Source organism: Aquarana catesbeiana, linkage group LG10 (assembly GCF_042186555.1).
Source record: "Aquarana catesbeiana isolate 2022-GZ linkage group LG10, ASM4218655v1, whole genome shotgun sequence".
Lineage (NCBI taxonomy): Eukaryota > Metazoa > Chordata > Amphibia > Anura > Ranidae > Aquarana > Aquarana catesbeiana.
In genome coordinates this window covers 30,215,089-30,231,742 of record NC_133333.1, presented here as the reverse complement: position 1 = coordinate 30,231,742, position 16,654 = coordinate 30,215,089, and the positions used below count along the sequence as shown (strand labels likewise).

At 38.0% G+C, this 16,654-nt stretch overlaps 1 protein-coding gene across 4 annotated transcripts in view; it reads right to left on the bottom strand.

Moving 5' to 3' along the window:
* Positions 1–4,611: 4,611 nt before the first annotated feature.
* LOC141109988 (C3a anaphylatoxin chemotactic receptor-like) overlaps positions 4,612–16,654 on the bottom strand; it is a 41,305-nt gene continuing 29,262 nt past the window's right edge. For all 4 annotated transcript variants that reach the window (XM_073601240.1, XM_073601237.1, XM_073601241.1 and 1 more), the window contains 2 exons: positions 11,607–11,709; positions 4,612–5,864 (listed from right to left, as the gene is read on the bottom strand). In XM_073601240.1, coding sequence (XP_073457341.1) covers positions 4,865–5,864; positions 11,607–11,629 — 1,023 coding nt within the window. In that variant the 5' untranslated portion in view covers positions 11,630–11,709 and the 3' untranslated portion in view covers positions 4,612–4,864. The remainder of the gene's footprint in view (positions 5,865–11,606; positions 11,710–16,654) is intronic.

Sequence of the window (16,654 nt, the reverse complement as noted above, 5' to 3'; positions counted from 1 at the left end):
TGACATGGCGAACTCTCCTCTCTTTCCTCACTTGGCTTGTTCCCTCGTACCTGAGAGGTCCTACACATGGGTAAGCACATCACTATCATGTAAAATGTTATTTTATTTTTACTCAACCTCACTTGCACATACTATGTGTGGAATGCTATACTCATTACTTATTACTAAGATACATCTCTCTAGTTTTCTTTCTATATCTTGGTTTGTCTTCATCTTACTCCTCGTATTGTGTTCATATCCACCCTTGCTTGTTTGTGTTCTCTCTTCATTCTAGTATACTACATGGACATCCAAAGATACCTTATCTCTATATATTTATCTCACCTTTATGGTGTTTACCATTAGATCTACATACATTTTATTGCCAATATTGTGAACATACTATATATGGCTATTGAGACACACCAAGGAACACAATTCTTTTCTTTTCCTTTCACACCATGCATCCTTTACACTCTCTTATTATCATTTTCCTTTCTTTCCTGTTTGCACCCACACCTATTATGTCATGGATTTCTTTACGAGAGCGATATCATACTATCTATACCCTTATATTACTCTAGAAGATACATACATATATATAATTTTTATTACAGTTGTCATGACATATGTGGCCTCTGGGACATCCTAGGATATACAACATTCCTTTTCTTCCATTTTCCTCGCCATGTCCGCCTCTTACTGGACCCCCGCTCGGCTTACTGCGGGCTACGCACCTTCAGCTCCCGGTTGGAGTACCTTCCGCTGTTGCCTTTGTAGATCAGTCCTATGGACCCATTGACCATAATGCAAGTATGGGGTATTTCCTTTAGGCCATGTACTTCTTCTTTGACCATTATCATTATTGAATGTTATATCTTATTGATACCTATTATTTTGTAGATATCCTGCATATACACCAACTCCTGAAGAAGCGAGCAGAGCTCGCGAAACGCGTCGAGTACTAGGTTGTATATGTATACTATGTATTTTTATACTGTAATCAATATGTCAATGGTCTAATCATGCCCTATGATGTTTTTATGCTCATTATAAATTATGTTTTTGGAACTTCAATAAATCTTTATACTACTCATCATGACCTATATGACCAACTCATTTAAAGTCCCATGGGCGAATTTTCTCTTGTTTTGAATTTTTTCAGTTTAGATGATATAGGGGAACTTTGTTTCTTTCTTCCTTGTTTCTCTCAATTTCCAAGACCTGAAACATTTAAAGCTTGACTAAACCCTCCTATCCTTTATAGCAGCTATTTTCAACCAGGGTGCCCAGGAACTCTGGATGCCCTGAGGTTTCTTCAGGGGTGCCTTGGCAAAAAGCCTAAAAATGTCTAAAAAATTGTATACAAGCCAGCAGGTGGATCAGCCTGCCTTTTAGTTACATAAAGCCACAGGTTTTCATTATGCACCATTACGACTTTCTAGACACTGGCATCCTAACAACCAATGACATCATCAGTTGGTAAGGAGGTTGTCTGTTGCCTCCACAGCATCTTTGTTTAACTCTCCTGTGTCTCCCTCAGCACTGGGGTGACATTAGCTGACAGATGGAGAGAAATAGAGGGGGTAGAGAAACATTGTAATACTAGTCAGTACCAGTGTGCAAAAGTGTATTTGCTTTGAAAGAATAAATCACCTCTAACGATGGGTGTCCTTCGTGTGGATGTTCTTGCATTGTCTAAAGCTATTAGATATGTTTTTTTGCATTTTAGAATGGGGTGCCTTGAGGCTGTCTATAATTTTAAAGGGTGCCTTGAGATTGTCTATAATTTTAAAGGGTTCCTCAACTGAAAAAAAGTGGAGAATTACTGCTTTATAGTCAGGAAGTCTACCATCTTGGCTTATGTTTGATCTACAGTTGCCATGGTGCAGCACTGGTGATCGGCTATGACACCAATATTTGATAGCTTGACAGTTTGGTGTAGAGCACATGAAACTCTGATAGTTACAATACATGGCATTCCTTGAACCCATTAAATCAATGGTTAAATTCTGCTTTAACCACAGTTTAATTTTAAGATGACCTATTACTTTGCCCTGAATGGGCAAAATGCAGGTTTGCTTGCAACAGGGTAAGTGGTGGCAACTTACCTGTTTCATAAAACAATTAACAGAACCGCACTAGAAAACTAAAGTGAATAAAATTCCCATCAACCAGAATATCTCAAATATTGTGTTAAAATCAAAACAACATAATATATACTAAACCCAAATATCAACACAACATGATTGTGATTAATTAGATAGTTACAGAATATTGTGACTGTATTAAAAAAACTTTAAAGCAAATAAATTATAAGAGGTGATAAAAAAGAATAAGTCCGTGACTGATAGTGACTTCAAATAAAAAGAGTCCTTAATGTAGATAATTCCACCAGTAGTGATTGAAGCATCAAATAGACAAAAACATCTTGTGAGAAGGATCCACCACCTATAAAGATGTATGCTTACCAGAGGTAAGCTTAATCAAAGCTTATATTCACAATCCAATCTGCGGGGACACCACCATCGGTCTCAGCATGGGGGGAGGATCACCCGGAACTCTCCGTCATAGAGGCCAAAATTCTTGTGTGTGATTCTGTGGCCGTAAGCATACCTGGAATCCCGCTTGTGTGAATGAACCATGGGCCATTCACACAAGCGGGATTCCAGGTATGCTTACGGCCACAGAATCACACACAAGAATTTTGGCCTCTATGACGGAAAGTTCCGGGTGATCCTCCCCCCATGCTGAGACCGATGGTGGTGTCCCCGCAGATTGGATTGTGAATATAAGCTTTGATTAAGCTTACCTCCGGTAAGCGTACATCTTTATAGGTGGTGGATCCTTCTCACGAGATGTTTTTGTCTATTTGATGCTTCAATCATTACTGGTGGAATTATCTAAATTAAGGACTGTTTTTATTTGAAGTCACTATCAGTCACGGACTTATTCTTTTTTATCACCTCTTATAATTTATTTGCTTTAAAGTTTTTTTAATACAGTCACAATATTCTGTAACTATCTAATTAATCACAATCATGTTGTGTTGATATTTGGGTTTAGTATATATTATGTTGTTTTGATTTTAACACAATATTTGAGATATTCTGGTTGATGGGAATTTTATTCACTTTAGTTTTCTAGCGCGGTTCTGTTAATTGTTTTATATATCTGATTCTTGTACCTATGAATTAGAACTGCAGCTTGGGGGTGTAGGGAAGCGCAGTCATTTTTTATTCTTTTTGGTTAACTTACCTGTTTCCACTGGGTGTTAGTCAGTTGCCTGTAACTACTTGTATCCCACATACATACATACACACACACACATATTCTTGCACCTTCTGCTGTCTGTAGTACCAAGAGAAAAAAAAAACATGAATAATAACTTTATCTAAAGACATGTGCTTTAATGAAATTTAGGGTTAGATCCGTGGCAATGCCTGTTTCATGCAATGGATTCCACAAGGAAGAAATATAGAGCAACAATTACTCCCCATATGTTGAATGCAGCGAAGGCATTAATCCCCAAACAATGGGGGTCAAAGAAGGTACCGACAATGAAGGAGTGGCTTAGGGAGGTAAATAAGATCAGGCTAATGGAAGAAGTAATTCATTTGCAAAGTGACTCTGAATTAAGATTTGCTAATATTTGGAAGGGATGGTTGGAATTTAAACAATCTCCAGTATACGTGAGCTATATGGGAAGTGAGGGTAGTATTTAGAAGTTCTGCACGTGGCCCCTTCCCTTAACTAACCCCCCCCTCCTTTTTTTTCTCCTTTCTCTTCCCCCCTTCTCTTCCGATCCCTCATGAAGAGTGCACGTTATTAAGGGTATATAGTGGTGGTTGAGAGATAGGACTCTCTCCACTTCATAAATAAATTAAAAAAAGGGTATGGGAGGTTCACAGACTCACTTATGTATATATATAATTGAGATACTTGCCAAGAGCATTCAATACATAAGAAAGAAGTTGTGGAGTGTATTTGTTGAACTAATAATTTGATTAGAGTAAAATAGAATGTAGAATGGGAGATAGGCACTTTACGGTAAGGAATAAGGAGATTGGGGGGGGGGGAGAGGTGGGTGTATATATATCATAAATTTAAAAGAAAGGAGAGGGGTGGGGGGAGGGGAGAGGGGAAGGAGGGTTGGAGAGGGAGGGGAGGGGGAGGAGGGGAGATACACTAAGTGGGGAGGAAAGGAGAGGGGGAGTGGGGGCCCCCTTTTTTTTTTTTTCAGGGATCGGGAGCAAAGGGTGCAGTACCTCTATTTCTTTGTTTTTGTTTTGTACTTGTATATGTGTATGTATTTTTTCTGAATGTTTTGTATCTTTGTATTTGAAATGATATGGAAGATTTTGTATGCATTATAAAATTTAATAAAAAACAATTGAATAAAGATGACCTGTTACTTTGCCCTGAATGGGCAAAATACAGGTTTGCTTGCAACAGGGCAAGTGGTGGCAACTTACCCGTTTCCACTGGGTGTTATTCAGTTGCCTGAAACTACTTGTATCCCACATACATACACACACACACACACACACACATATTCTTGCACCTTCTGCTGTCTGTAGTACCAAGAGAAAAAAAACCATGAAGAATAACTTTATCTAAAGACATGTGCTTTAATGAAATTCAAAATGTTTATAGTAATTGGCACAGGATGTAGAGAAATATATCAGGAATAGTAATATAATTAAAAATACAGTAACATAAAGGTAATATATGTAATTTTAGTGATAGTAACATAAACATCTGCCTAGGTCTATCAACAGTGCACCTTTGGGGTGATTGGTGGTACATAAGGTAGGGGGAAATCGGTACTTAAAGAAGGAGTGGATGAGACAAGTTTACATTGGTGGAACAGGTTTTCTGCACTTCACCTCTCTTCAGGCGATTCACTCATTGCATTTTCCAGTCTGGCCTTTATGGATTTTTTATAATTGGCCCCACGTGCTTGGCCCAGTAAGACATAAAGAATGGGATTGATGCAACTGCTGACTGAGATCAAGCAAAGGCAAACATGACTTATTATGAAATCGGGAAGTGTTTCACTAATCCCCATAAGCCATGCTAGGACTGGCCATGTGCTGAATGGAAACCAGCAGATGAAAAAGCAAACCACTACTGCAATGATGATCCTGAAAGTTCTTTGAAATGCTTTTCGTCTTTTAAATTTATTGTAATGTAGTTTGAAGACAATAAGGCCATAACAAATAAGGATGATGATCAAAGGTATCCCAAACATGAAAATAATTTTGGATATTGTCATAGATATAGATCTATCTAAATATTTATTAATACCGTAACTATCAGATATGTATTGTAAGGGTAGGACAGCTAAAAAAGGACTTTTATATCTAAATGTAAACACATTAATAAAAAACACAGCAATCATAGGAACAAGCCAAAGAAAGACTGATACAATCCTGACTAATCTCCGTGTTCGGTGCACTTTAGCCCAAAGTGGCCACATGATGGACACACAGCGGTCAACACTAATGGCTGTTAAGAAAGTCACACTAACAGCGGAGTTCATGGTCATCATGATAAAGTTAAGGATAGATAAATATACAGGTAAATCATTTATGTAATGTCTGTCTTTCTCAAAATCAGAAACAGCCAGCCATTCTATTACACGAAAAGGAAGAGAAAGGCAGAATATGAAGTCAGCGATGGCCAAGTTCAGGAACCACACTGCACCAACGTTTTTCATCTTAAAGCCGGAGATCTGTATTACCAATAGATTTCCTATGATTCCCACAATGAAGGAGATACAGTAACAGGAGATGGTAAAAATTTTGGTGGCTTGGTATGCCTCCTCCCCATATGTTTTATTCATGGTGCCAGTAGTGAATGGATTATAATCATGTGAACTCCTGTTAAAACAGAAAAGATGTATCACTAATTTTAAACTCCAAATTTGGGACACTTAGCTCCAGACCATAAGAACTTGGTTGCTGCAGGATCTCTAGCCTCTGGATAAAAGCCAAAAGTCAGTAATGTTTAGGGCTCATGCACACAAGATGTTTTTACAGATGCTGTTAGGGGCGTTTGACGTTTTTTTAACTGCCTCTAAATGCCCCTCCATGTTAGCCTATGTGTCCATGCACACATAAACTGTCAGAGGCGTTTGGAGGCATAAGCGTTTAGGGGAAGTAGAAAAAAACGACAGCCTGTGCTTCCAGGAGCAGTAAAAACAAGCTGTAAAAAGGAAAAGTGTCAAAAAACGTGGCTAAACGCAGCAAAATGTGTCAAGCCGTGTTTAGCCGTGTTTGACGTTTTTAGGCGTTTTTACATTATGGGAGTGTTTTTAATGGAAAAAATGCCCAAACACGCTAACTCCCAAAAACGCTAGAAAACGCACAAAAACGCGGAAAAATGTGCAATAATGCTAATGTAAAAACGTGGCTAACTGCGAAAAAACATTTTTAGCGCTGCTGTAGCACTGGCGTTTTTAAAATGTCTTGTGTGCATGAACTCTTAAAGAAAAAAAGTTCATATAACTGATGGTGTGGTTGCCCTCACCCTTGTTATATATACCACCAATATAGATAAAAATGGGCACTAGTGATATAACCCAAAAATCCCAGTATGCATTTAACCGCTTATTATTTCATCCAAATATTTATCTGGGTTTGGGGGTCCCCCATTGTCCCCATTTGAGGGTTTGCAATAATGCTCTGATATAAGTATAGTAAAGAAAACATTTTTTAGCTTTTTCTTATACAATAGAGTCTCCATAAGAGCATATATAGGCCCCGCTATACTGGGAGGTACAGCCTTACTAAAATGTACATAAATATTTTTTTCTCCCTTTTTTTTCATGTGGTGGCAGTTGGGAGCATTAGCCCAGCATTCCTTATGTGTTAAGGGGGATGGTCTTGGAGGCAATGGTCTTGTCTTTGGAGGCATGGTGGACACCTAGGGCTAGCAAAAGAGCATACTATGTAAGTGTTGTTTTTATTTGCAGATATACATTTTTGATTGATATATACTTTTTAATTGTGAAAACATTTGTTGACATTGGATTACAAATGAACGTTTGTGTTGCAGAGTGGTGTCATATCCCTGAAGATGACATGAAATTGCCCATTTTGAAATGAGTTGGATATCCCAGGCTGAAAAAAAAACAACAATCAAGGATCCATGGTTGTAGGGCTTGACAATCAGCAGTTGGGGGTTACCACTTTGTATATGTGTTATTACAATTTATTATATTATATTCTGTACAGAAATTGATAATATAGTAAATATCCCGAAGTGCTGCTATGTAAGATGAACTAATGTAGTTATATGGAGCAGCTGCAACAATTTAATAGTGATCTAACACAAATAGTATACAGTATATGTGATAAGAATAATAGTGCGCTAATCCTTAGAAATGATGAATCAATTAAAATATCCAAAAACACATAATGACATTGTGTGAATAGATGGTACCATATATAAAAAGACACCAATATATGAAGAAAAAAAAAAAAAAAAAAAAATATATATATATATATATATATATACAGTATATATATAAAAATATATATAATATATATAAAAAATGTGCAAAATATAAAATATAAAAATCCACATGCAATCCAAAATTAATAGTCAGATTCTTCTGTAATAAACGTTAATTAGTTCACTCCAGGTTCCGTGCCTCACATTAATATTACAAGTGTGTGATTTGAAGAAAAACTATCACCGCCACCTCTGAGTGCAATGCCTGCTCACCTCATCTATAGCCCCCTCTTGGGTCAAATCATGCTTTAATGATGTGAATAAGAGATCAACCACATTGGAATGGACCATCTCCTCAGGGTTAAATGTTCAAAGCGAACAAAAAAGCATCATCGCTCAAGAATGTAAAAACAATGCTTGTTTATTTAAACATAAAATAGTCCACTCACATTTTATATATCTTGTACAATGCCTGTTATAGTATAATGCTCGAAGACAGCTGTTCTATTAGTTTGCTTTGAGCATTTGACTCTAAGGAGTGGGTTCCAAGGTGTACAGAGAGGAATACACAGGATCCATTAACTAACAGCGGATGGTCTGTATGTGAGGAATGGAACCTGGAGTGAACCAAATAATGTTTATCACAGAAGAATTTGCATATTAATGTTGGATTGCATGTGAAATTTTATATATATACAGTATTATATTATACACAATTTTTTTTCAAACACATATATATATTTTTTTAATTTCGTATATTAGTGTCTTTTTATATATGGTGCCATCTATTCAGACAATGTCATTATGTGTTTTTGGATATTTTAATTGATTCACCATTTGTAAGGATTAGCGCACTATTCTTCTTGTCACTACATTCTGTACAGAGGTGACTGATATTTACCAACAGGATGTTATTTTGAAATCTAGATTTCTTGAGAAGGGTTATTCTGAAAAGACCATTGATGATACAATTGCCACAGTTTGTAATTTGGATAATGTAGCGCTCCCTAAAAATATCAATCTCACCCTTTCCAGTGATTACATTACTCTACTAATGAACACCTATTTATAAGTGTATACCACCAAAAACAATTATAAAATATATAATATTAGTGAACATCAAATAAATATACAGAAAATAGCACCGTGCCAATACTGCTCAAATTTACATATATATACAATCCTTGTATGGTGAAAATACAAAAAATGTGAAATTATTGTGTATCAAAAATCCAAAATAGTGAACAAAATATATAAGTAAATGAACGTGATCCAGTGACACTAAATAATGTTCATGTACATTTGTGCCAGAAAAAGTTCTCCCAATTCCAAAAGTGTTTACATCAACTATTGATAATATCTATTAAGTTTGTTTCTCCGAGGCGCAGTGGTGGGGAACTGGGTATAGAGTGGTTAGTATAATTTGGAGACCGTTAAGAAGCAGATTGTAATTTGGATAGAAGAACCATGTTACTGTCAGAAGCCATGAATCAGACTGAGACAGAAGTACAGTTAAATCACACTTGTTTAACTGCTTCAGCCCCGGAAGATTTTACCCCCTTCCTGACCAGAGCACCTTTTGCGATTCGGCACTGCGTCGCTTTAACTGACAATTGCGCAGTCGTGGGACTTTGCACCCAAAAAAAATTGATGTCCTTTTTTCCCCACAAATAGCGCTTTCGTTTGGAGGTATTTGATCATGTCTGCGGTTTTTATATTTTTGCACTATAAACAAAAAAAGAGCAACAATTTTGTAAAAAAAAAAAAAAAAAAAAAAAAAAGCAATGTTTTTTACTTTTTGATATAATAAATATCCCCCAAAAATATATAAAAATACATTTTTTTTCCTCAGTTTAGGCCGATATGTATTCTTCTACATATTTTTGGTAAAAAAAAATCACAATACGTGTATATTGATTCGTTTGAGCAAAAGTTATAGCGTCTACAAAATAGGGGATAGTTTTATGGTATTTTTACTATTAATGTTTTTTATTAGTAATGGGGGCGATCTGCGATTTTATTGGAGACTGCGACATTATGGCAGACACATCGGACACTTTTGACACTATTTTGGGACCATTGTCATTTATACAGCGATCAGTGCTATAAAAATGCACTGATTACTGTGTAAATGACACTGGCAGTGAAGGGGTTAAACACTGGGGGCGATCAAGGGTTTAAGTGTGTCCTAGGGAGTGGTTCTAACTGTGGGGGGGATGGGCTTCCACTTACATGACAGCGGTCACTGCTCCCAATGACAGGGAGCAGTGATCTCTGTCATGTCACAAGGCAGAACGGGGAAATGCCTTGTTTACATAGGCACTTCCCCGTTCTAGGGATCCATGACACCATCGTCGGGACACCGGCAGACGTCGAGTCATCGGGTCCAGCGGGCACGGTCACGCTGTATGTGGGCAAACGCGCGCCCACTAGCCCCGCCAATTAAAGGGGATGTATAGCTACTCCCATTTTCCCACCGCTGCCATTGTGCCGATGTATATCAGCATGCAGTGGTCGGCAAGTGGCAAGTGGTTAATAATAATAAAAAAAGGAAAACAGAGTAAACGTAGTCAAAACATAGCCAACCGGAATGGATAGTCAGAGAAGCCAAAACGTCAGGGAGCCAGAGAACAGCGTAGTAGAAGAGCAAGCAGGATCTGGAGCTAGAAGCAATGTCAGCCAAGCAACTGGTATTTAAGGGTGCCCCAGCTTTATGATATAAATTGCCCCCAATATTATTGATCCTCTTAGAACGGTGTAGTTTTTCAGTCTATGAAATGTTTTTTCCCTTGCAGGAGGTGCAATACTTGTTAGATTAACTCAACTTTAGGTAGCTTATCTTTCCAATCAACACAAACGCAAATAATTTATGACATTGATAAGTTTATTATATGCACCTCCCAATATGTTGTTTATATGAGCCAATGGCCATGTTCCAAACAATATATTGGCCATACTAAACGAGAATTACATGTACGGTATGTCTAGTTGAACATGTGGGTAATATCAAAAGGGATTTTAAGGGGCACAATTTATCTAAACATTATGCCAGACGTTATGACAAGAGTCTAGCGGGTACCTCCTTTTTTGCTATTGATAGAGTTATGCCCCATTGGAGGGGATCAAATATGGTCAGGTCTATTTCCAGGCTTGAGACCCGCTGGATTTTTGATAGGAAATCATATGTTCCATTTGGCTTAAATGTCGACTGGGATATAAATTGCGTCATTAATAATGCTTGATTTCTGAATTAAATGGATTCCCTGTAGTGGTTTTTATATATATTTCTGTATATGCGTTTTACATAATTCTATACATTTTATTGGATTGAAAGGTAGTCTTATAAAATATGAAGATGCTTTGTAATGCGGTGTCCCTATATAGCTGGTCTCTCTCTGGGTGGTAACTTTAAAAATGTAAAAATAGCATATATTATTGTGTGTATATTCATTTTATCCCACAAGATGTCAGTATTTTAGTTTTGTTTTGTTGAGGGTCCTTTTTTGTCTAGCTTCTCTTCCTGTTATATCCTGTGATTCTTTTATTATGGGCAATTAGCTGGCAACAGTTAAAATGGTGCCACCGCTCTATACATAGTTGATACACGTGATGATGCGTCATTCCGGCCCATCCCCAGGCGACGTAATTTGTGGAAAAACACGTAGGGTGGAGCCTGTAAAGAAGCCCGTAGGGACACCACATGACATATGAGGATTATACGAACATGCCGTTTTTTATCTGGATTCCTGTAAGTGCAATATTTTGTTTTACCAATAAATCAGTGATATCATATCACACTATGGAAACAAATCTTTGCTTTTAGCTATGAGTCCCACTGGAACGGTGAGAGTGGACACAGCCTGTGTGGTTTGAGGGAGACCTTATTTCCTTGCGCCCTGTCGGACTACCTGTAATTCAGTGGTCATTTGTATCTGGTAAGCAGTGTGTATAACTCACATTGGGTGCGGAACGGGATCTTCTTTTCACCAATTGCTTCCCTTCACCTGCTGTGTCTATTGCACGGAACACAGAGGCGGATTTAACACACTGGTTTTGTAGACTTTTTTATACAGTTGAAACCTATTTTAAGGACTTTTTTTTGTTTCTGTTCTTCCTTTGTAACCTATGTTTGTGATTTATACATCAATTTTTGACCTGATACTTACCCTAGCTCTTCACTGTTGCTCATGATTATCTTTGAGTTTGTATCTTGATTTTGAGTGCTAGCAGCTTCTCTTCCTTTTTTAACTCAAGGCGCTGTGTTTTTGCCTATGTTTTAAAAATCTAATAACAATAGAGGATAAAAAGTATGAGACATACTTAATTTTTTACACATTTAAAAATTATAAATTGAAAAATAAATGTGATAAACTGTTAGCCACACATAAAAATATTATCTCCAATATATACTGTTTATAGTGTATTAAACCTAAACTAGGAAACAAGTATTTTCCAGAAAAATATTTCAAAAAGTTTTTGTACATTACAATACTAAAGTTTAACATGAACAATGATTTTATGGAATCAAATACTAATATGAGAGTTTCTAATACAAAACATAACCCTAGTAAGATTACAGTGGTATTAAACCCAAAAGCAAATCTTTGTTATATTGCAAAGAAAATAAAAAGGTTGTTGCGCTGACTAGACCCCCAACCGTCATTTAACACAAAAGGGGACCAGGATAGTGGTGGGGAACACCAGGTGAAGTGGATGCAGCTCCTCTCAGATTAGGTCTTGAGATCCTAATGCCCATACACTCATCAGCCACTTTATTAGGTACACCGGTTCAATTGTTTGGTACCACAAATTGCTAATCAGCCAATCACATGGCAGCAACTCAATGCATTTAGGCATCTAGACATGGTGACGTCAACTTGCTGAAGTTCAAAGCATCAGAATGGGAAAGAAAGGGGATTTATGGGACTTTGAACGTGGCATGGTTGTTGGTGCCAGATGGGCTGGTCTGAGTATTTCAAAAACTGCTGATCTACTTGGATTTTCACAAAGAACAAATGCCTTGTTGGTGTCAGAGGTCAGAGGAGAATGGGCAGACCGGTTCCAGATGATAGAAAGACAACAGTAACTCAAATAGCCACATGTTACAACCAAAGTCTGCAGAATACCATCTCTGAACGCAAAACACAACGGGCACTGAAGCAGATGGGCTACAGCAGAAGAAGACCACACTGGGTGCAACTCTTTTCAGCCAAGAATGGGAAACTGAGGCTACAATTTGCACAGGCTCACCAAAAATTGGATAATAGAAGATAGGAAAAACGTTGATTGGTCTGATGAGTCTGATGGCGACAGTCAGATGGTAGAGTCAGAATTTGGCATAAACAACACGAAAGCATGGATCCATCCTGCCTTGTATCAACGATTCAGGCTGGTGGTGTAATAGTGTGGGGGATATTTTCTTGGCACTTTGGGCCCCTTAGTACCAATTGAGCATCGTTTAAATGCCACGGCCTTCCTGAATATTGTTGCTGACCATGTCCATCCCTTTATGACTACAGTGTCCCCATCTTCTGATGGCTCCTTCCAGCAGGATAATGCACCATGTCACAAAGCTCCAATCATCTCACCACTGGTTCCTTGAACATGACAAATCTGTAGCCAACAAATCTGCAGTACACGCATGATGCTATCATGTCACCATGGACCAAATTCTCTAAGGAATGTTTCCAACACCATGTTGAATCTATGCCATGAAGAATGAGGGCAGTTCTAAAGGCAAAAAGGGGTCCAACCCGAAGCTAGCAAAGTGTATCTAATAAAGTGGGCGTTGGGTTTAAATATGTAATATATAGGAATCACAGCCGTTATGGATAAAATTCATTGTTGGAGCCCCCGGACACAGCGGTCACGGGATTGGCATGCTGCTGGCACCTAACCTGGAGGAGGTTGGATGACTTACATATACGTGATCCGGCCTGCCCATGCCACCCTCAGTAAATGTATTCTGGGTGGGCAGCAACTGGTTAAACACATCTGAATTGTTTAACATAATCTTTAATGAAAAGGAACAGTGCATTTTTTACCATTGTGCGGCTAGTTTATTAAAGGCAAATAGGCTGTTCATTTTGCAAGGAGGCATTCACTTTGCAAGTGAATTTATTCTTAGCTTAGTAAATTTGGTAATATTTCACGTTGATTAAAAAAAAAAAAAAAACAGTATTATTGTTTGCATGTGATTTGAATGATGAAAGTCAACAGATCTTCACCGCATTCACTCAGCTAAGAGAAAATCCCCTTGTAAAGTAATCAGCCTATTTGCCTTCAGTAAATCAACCAAGCAAATTAAATTAAGACAGCTGCAAAGAAGTATTGGCTATATAAAACAAATGTATTACCTCTACTAGAGAATATCAAATAATACCTAAAAACTGTCAAGATATACCGTACTTAGCTCTTGCTTTGGTAAAGAAAACTTTCTCAAAATTATAGTCATGCCCAAGATTGTATACCAGATCATTCTCTGTCTAGAGTTATTAAATGCATCATATATAGTTACATAGTTAGTCAGGTTGACAAAAGACACAAGTCCATCTAGTTCAACCAATAAAAAAAAATCAAAAATCTAAATCATACAATCCTATATACACAATCCTATACCCACAGTTGATCCAGAGGAAGGTGAAAAACCCCAGCAAAGCATGATCCTATTTTCTACAGCAGGGGAAAAAAATCCTTTGTGATCCCCCAAGAGGCAATCGGATTTTCCCTGGATCAACTCATAGAAAACAAAAATTCCTAGGTTTTGCTTACAATTTTCTGGTATTTCTTAGAAACTCCAATAGTGTACAGTATAACATCCAACTAATACTCCTATTGAAGTGTATATGTTTTCCAACCAGCATATTTGAGTAACTTTCCTTCTGCTTTGATGCCTTGCCTATACACTTTTATGTATCTCTAGTTTTCCTTGATAGGATTGTGAATATGAATACCCCAAGTCATAGAAGCAGAGAAACATAGAAAAGCGATGGCAGAAAAAAGACTGAGTAGTCCATCGAGTCTGCCCATTTTTATTTTTCAACTTTTTTGTCTGAGTATAGATCAGTATAGATCTGTTTGTCCCAAGCATGTTTGAAGCCATTTATAGGGATGGGCCGAACACTCCCCTGTTTGGTTCACAGCAGAACTTCCCAACAGGGGAAATGTTTTAACCCTAACGGCAAGCCCCATTGAAGTCTATGGGAGTTGAACAGGACAAATCTAAAGTGCCCATTTTGAAGGCTTATATGCAAGTAATTGGCCATAAAAGGGGTAAGGGGGTCTGGGTACTGACCTGAGGGACATGTATCAATAAATGTTATTATTATTTTTTTTAAACAATAGTTTTTTCAGGCGTAGTGATTTTAATGATGCTTAAAGTGCAACAATAATCGCCTTAATGTGCCTGTAAATTGGCACATCTGTAGCATATACAGAACATGCTGCAGCAAAACTAACTGACATTTCTAAAGAAAAAAAAACGAGTCAAATCCTGTTTAAAATAACTTGTGGTTGCAATTGCTGGCACCGGAAAAATAAAGAAAAAAGTGATGTTGGGTCCCTACCCCAGTCCATACAAAGTCCTTCGGGGGCATAATTAACATTGAGATCCTTCTAATAATGGTGTTCTGGAAACCAAGAAACCATTTCATTGTGGTATTATACACCTTTACAAATCAGTAGTTTTTTTTACTAAAGCTATGTACTTTGCTGAAAATGTGGATGTGGAATGTGGAATGTTTTTTCCTCATTATTCATGTTTTGGAAAAAGTTACAAACACGATTAACCACTTAAGGACTGAGCCTCTTTCTGAGATTTGTTGTTTACAAGTTAAAATTTTTTTTTTTGCTAGAAAATCACTTAGAACCCCCAAACATTATACATTTTTTTTCTAACACCCTAGAGAATAAAATGGAGGTCGTTACAATACTTTCTGTCACACCGTATTTGCACAGCGGTCTTACAAGCGCACTTTTTTTGGAAAAAATAACATTTTTTGAGTTAAAAATAAGACAACAGTAAAGTTAGCCCAATTTTTTTTATATTGTGAAAGATAATGTTACGTCGAGTAAACTGATACCCAACATGTCACGCTTCAAAATTGCGCCCGCTCGTGGAATGGCGACAAACTTTTACCCTTAAAAATCTCCATAGGCGACGTTTAAAAAATTCTACAGGTTGCATGTTTTGAGTTACAGAGGAGGTCCAGGGCTAGAATTATTGCTCTCACTATACCGATCGCAGCGATACCTCACATGTGTGGTTTGAACGCTGTTTTCATATGCGGGCGCTACTCACGTATGCGTTCGCTTCTGCACGCGAGCTTGGCGGGACAGGGAGCGTTTAAAAAAAATTTTTGTAAACATCCCTTGTAATAGAAAAAAACATGGCAGGACCTTTTAAATATGAGATCTGGGGTCAAAAAGACCTCACATCTCATATTATCACTAAAATGCAATAATTAAAAAAAAATTGTCTTTTAAAAAAATCATTTAAAAAAATGCCCCTTTAACTGCTTGCTGATCGCCGGCCGTCAATTGACGGCCAGGCGGCGCAGCTCTCGTGGCGGGCGGGCGTCATATGACGGCCTCGCATTCCCAGCACACCAGGGGGCGCGCGCACTCCGCCGACGGCGTTCGCGCACGCCCACCGTGTCACTGGGCACCTGGTGCGCATGCCCGGCGGCCGCGATGTCCGCCGGGCACCCGCAATTACCGGTAATACAGCAGGACCGTGGATCTGTGTGTGTAAATACACAGATCCACATTCCTGTCAGAGGAGAGGAGACCGATGGTGTGTTCCCAGTACAGAGGAACACCGATCGGTCTCCTCCCCTAGTGAGTCCCCACCCCCTACAATTAGAATCACTCCCTAGCAACACAGTTAACCCCTCCATCACCACCTAGTGTTAACCCCTTCCCTGCCTGTCACATTTATACAGTAATCAATGCATTTTTATAGCACGGATCGCTGTATAAATGTGAATGGTCCCAAATATGTGTCAAAAGTGTCCGATATGTCCGCCGCAATATTGCAGTCACAATAAAAATCGCAGATCGCCGCCATTACTAGTAAAAAAATATAAAAAAAATAAAAATGTTATAAATCTATCTCCTATTTTGTAGACGCTATAACTTTTGCGCAAACCAATCTATATACGCTTATTGCAATTTTTTTTACCAAAAATATGTAGAAGAATACATATCGGCCTAA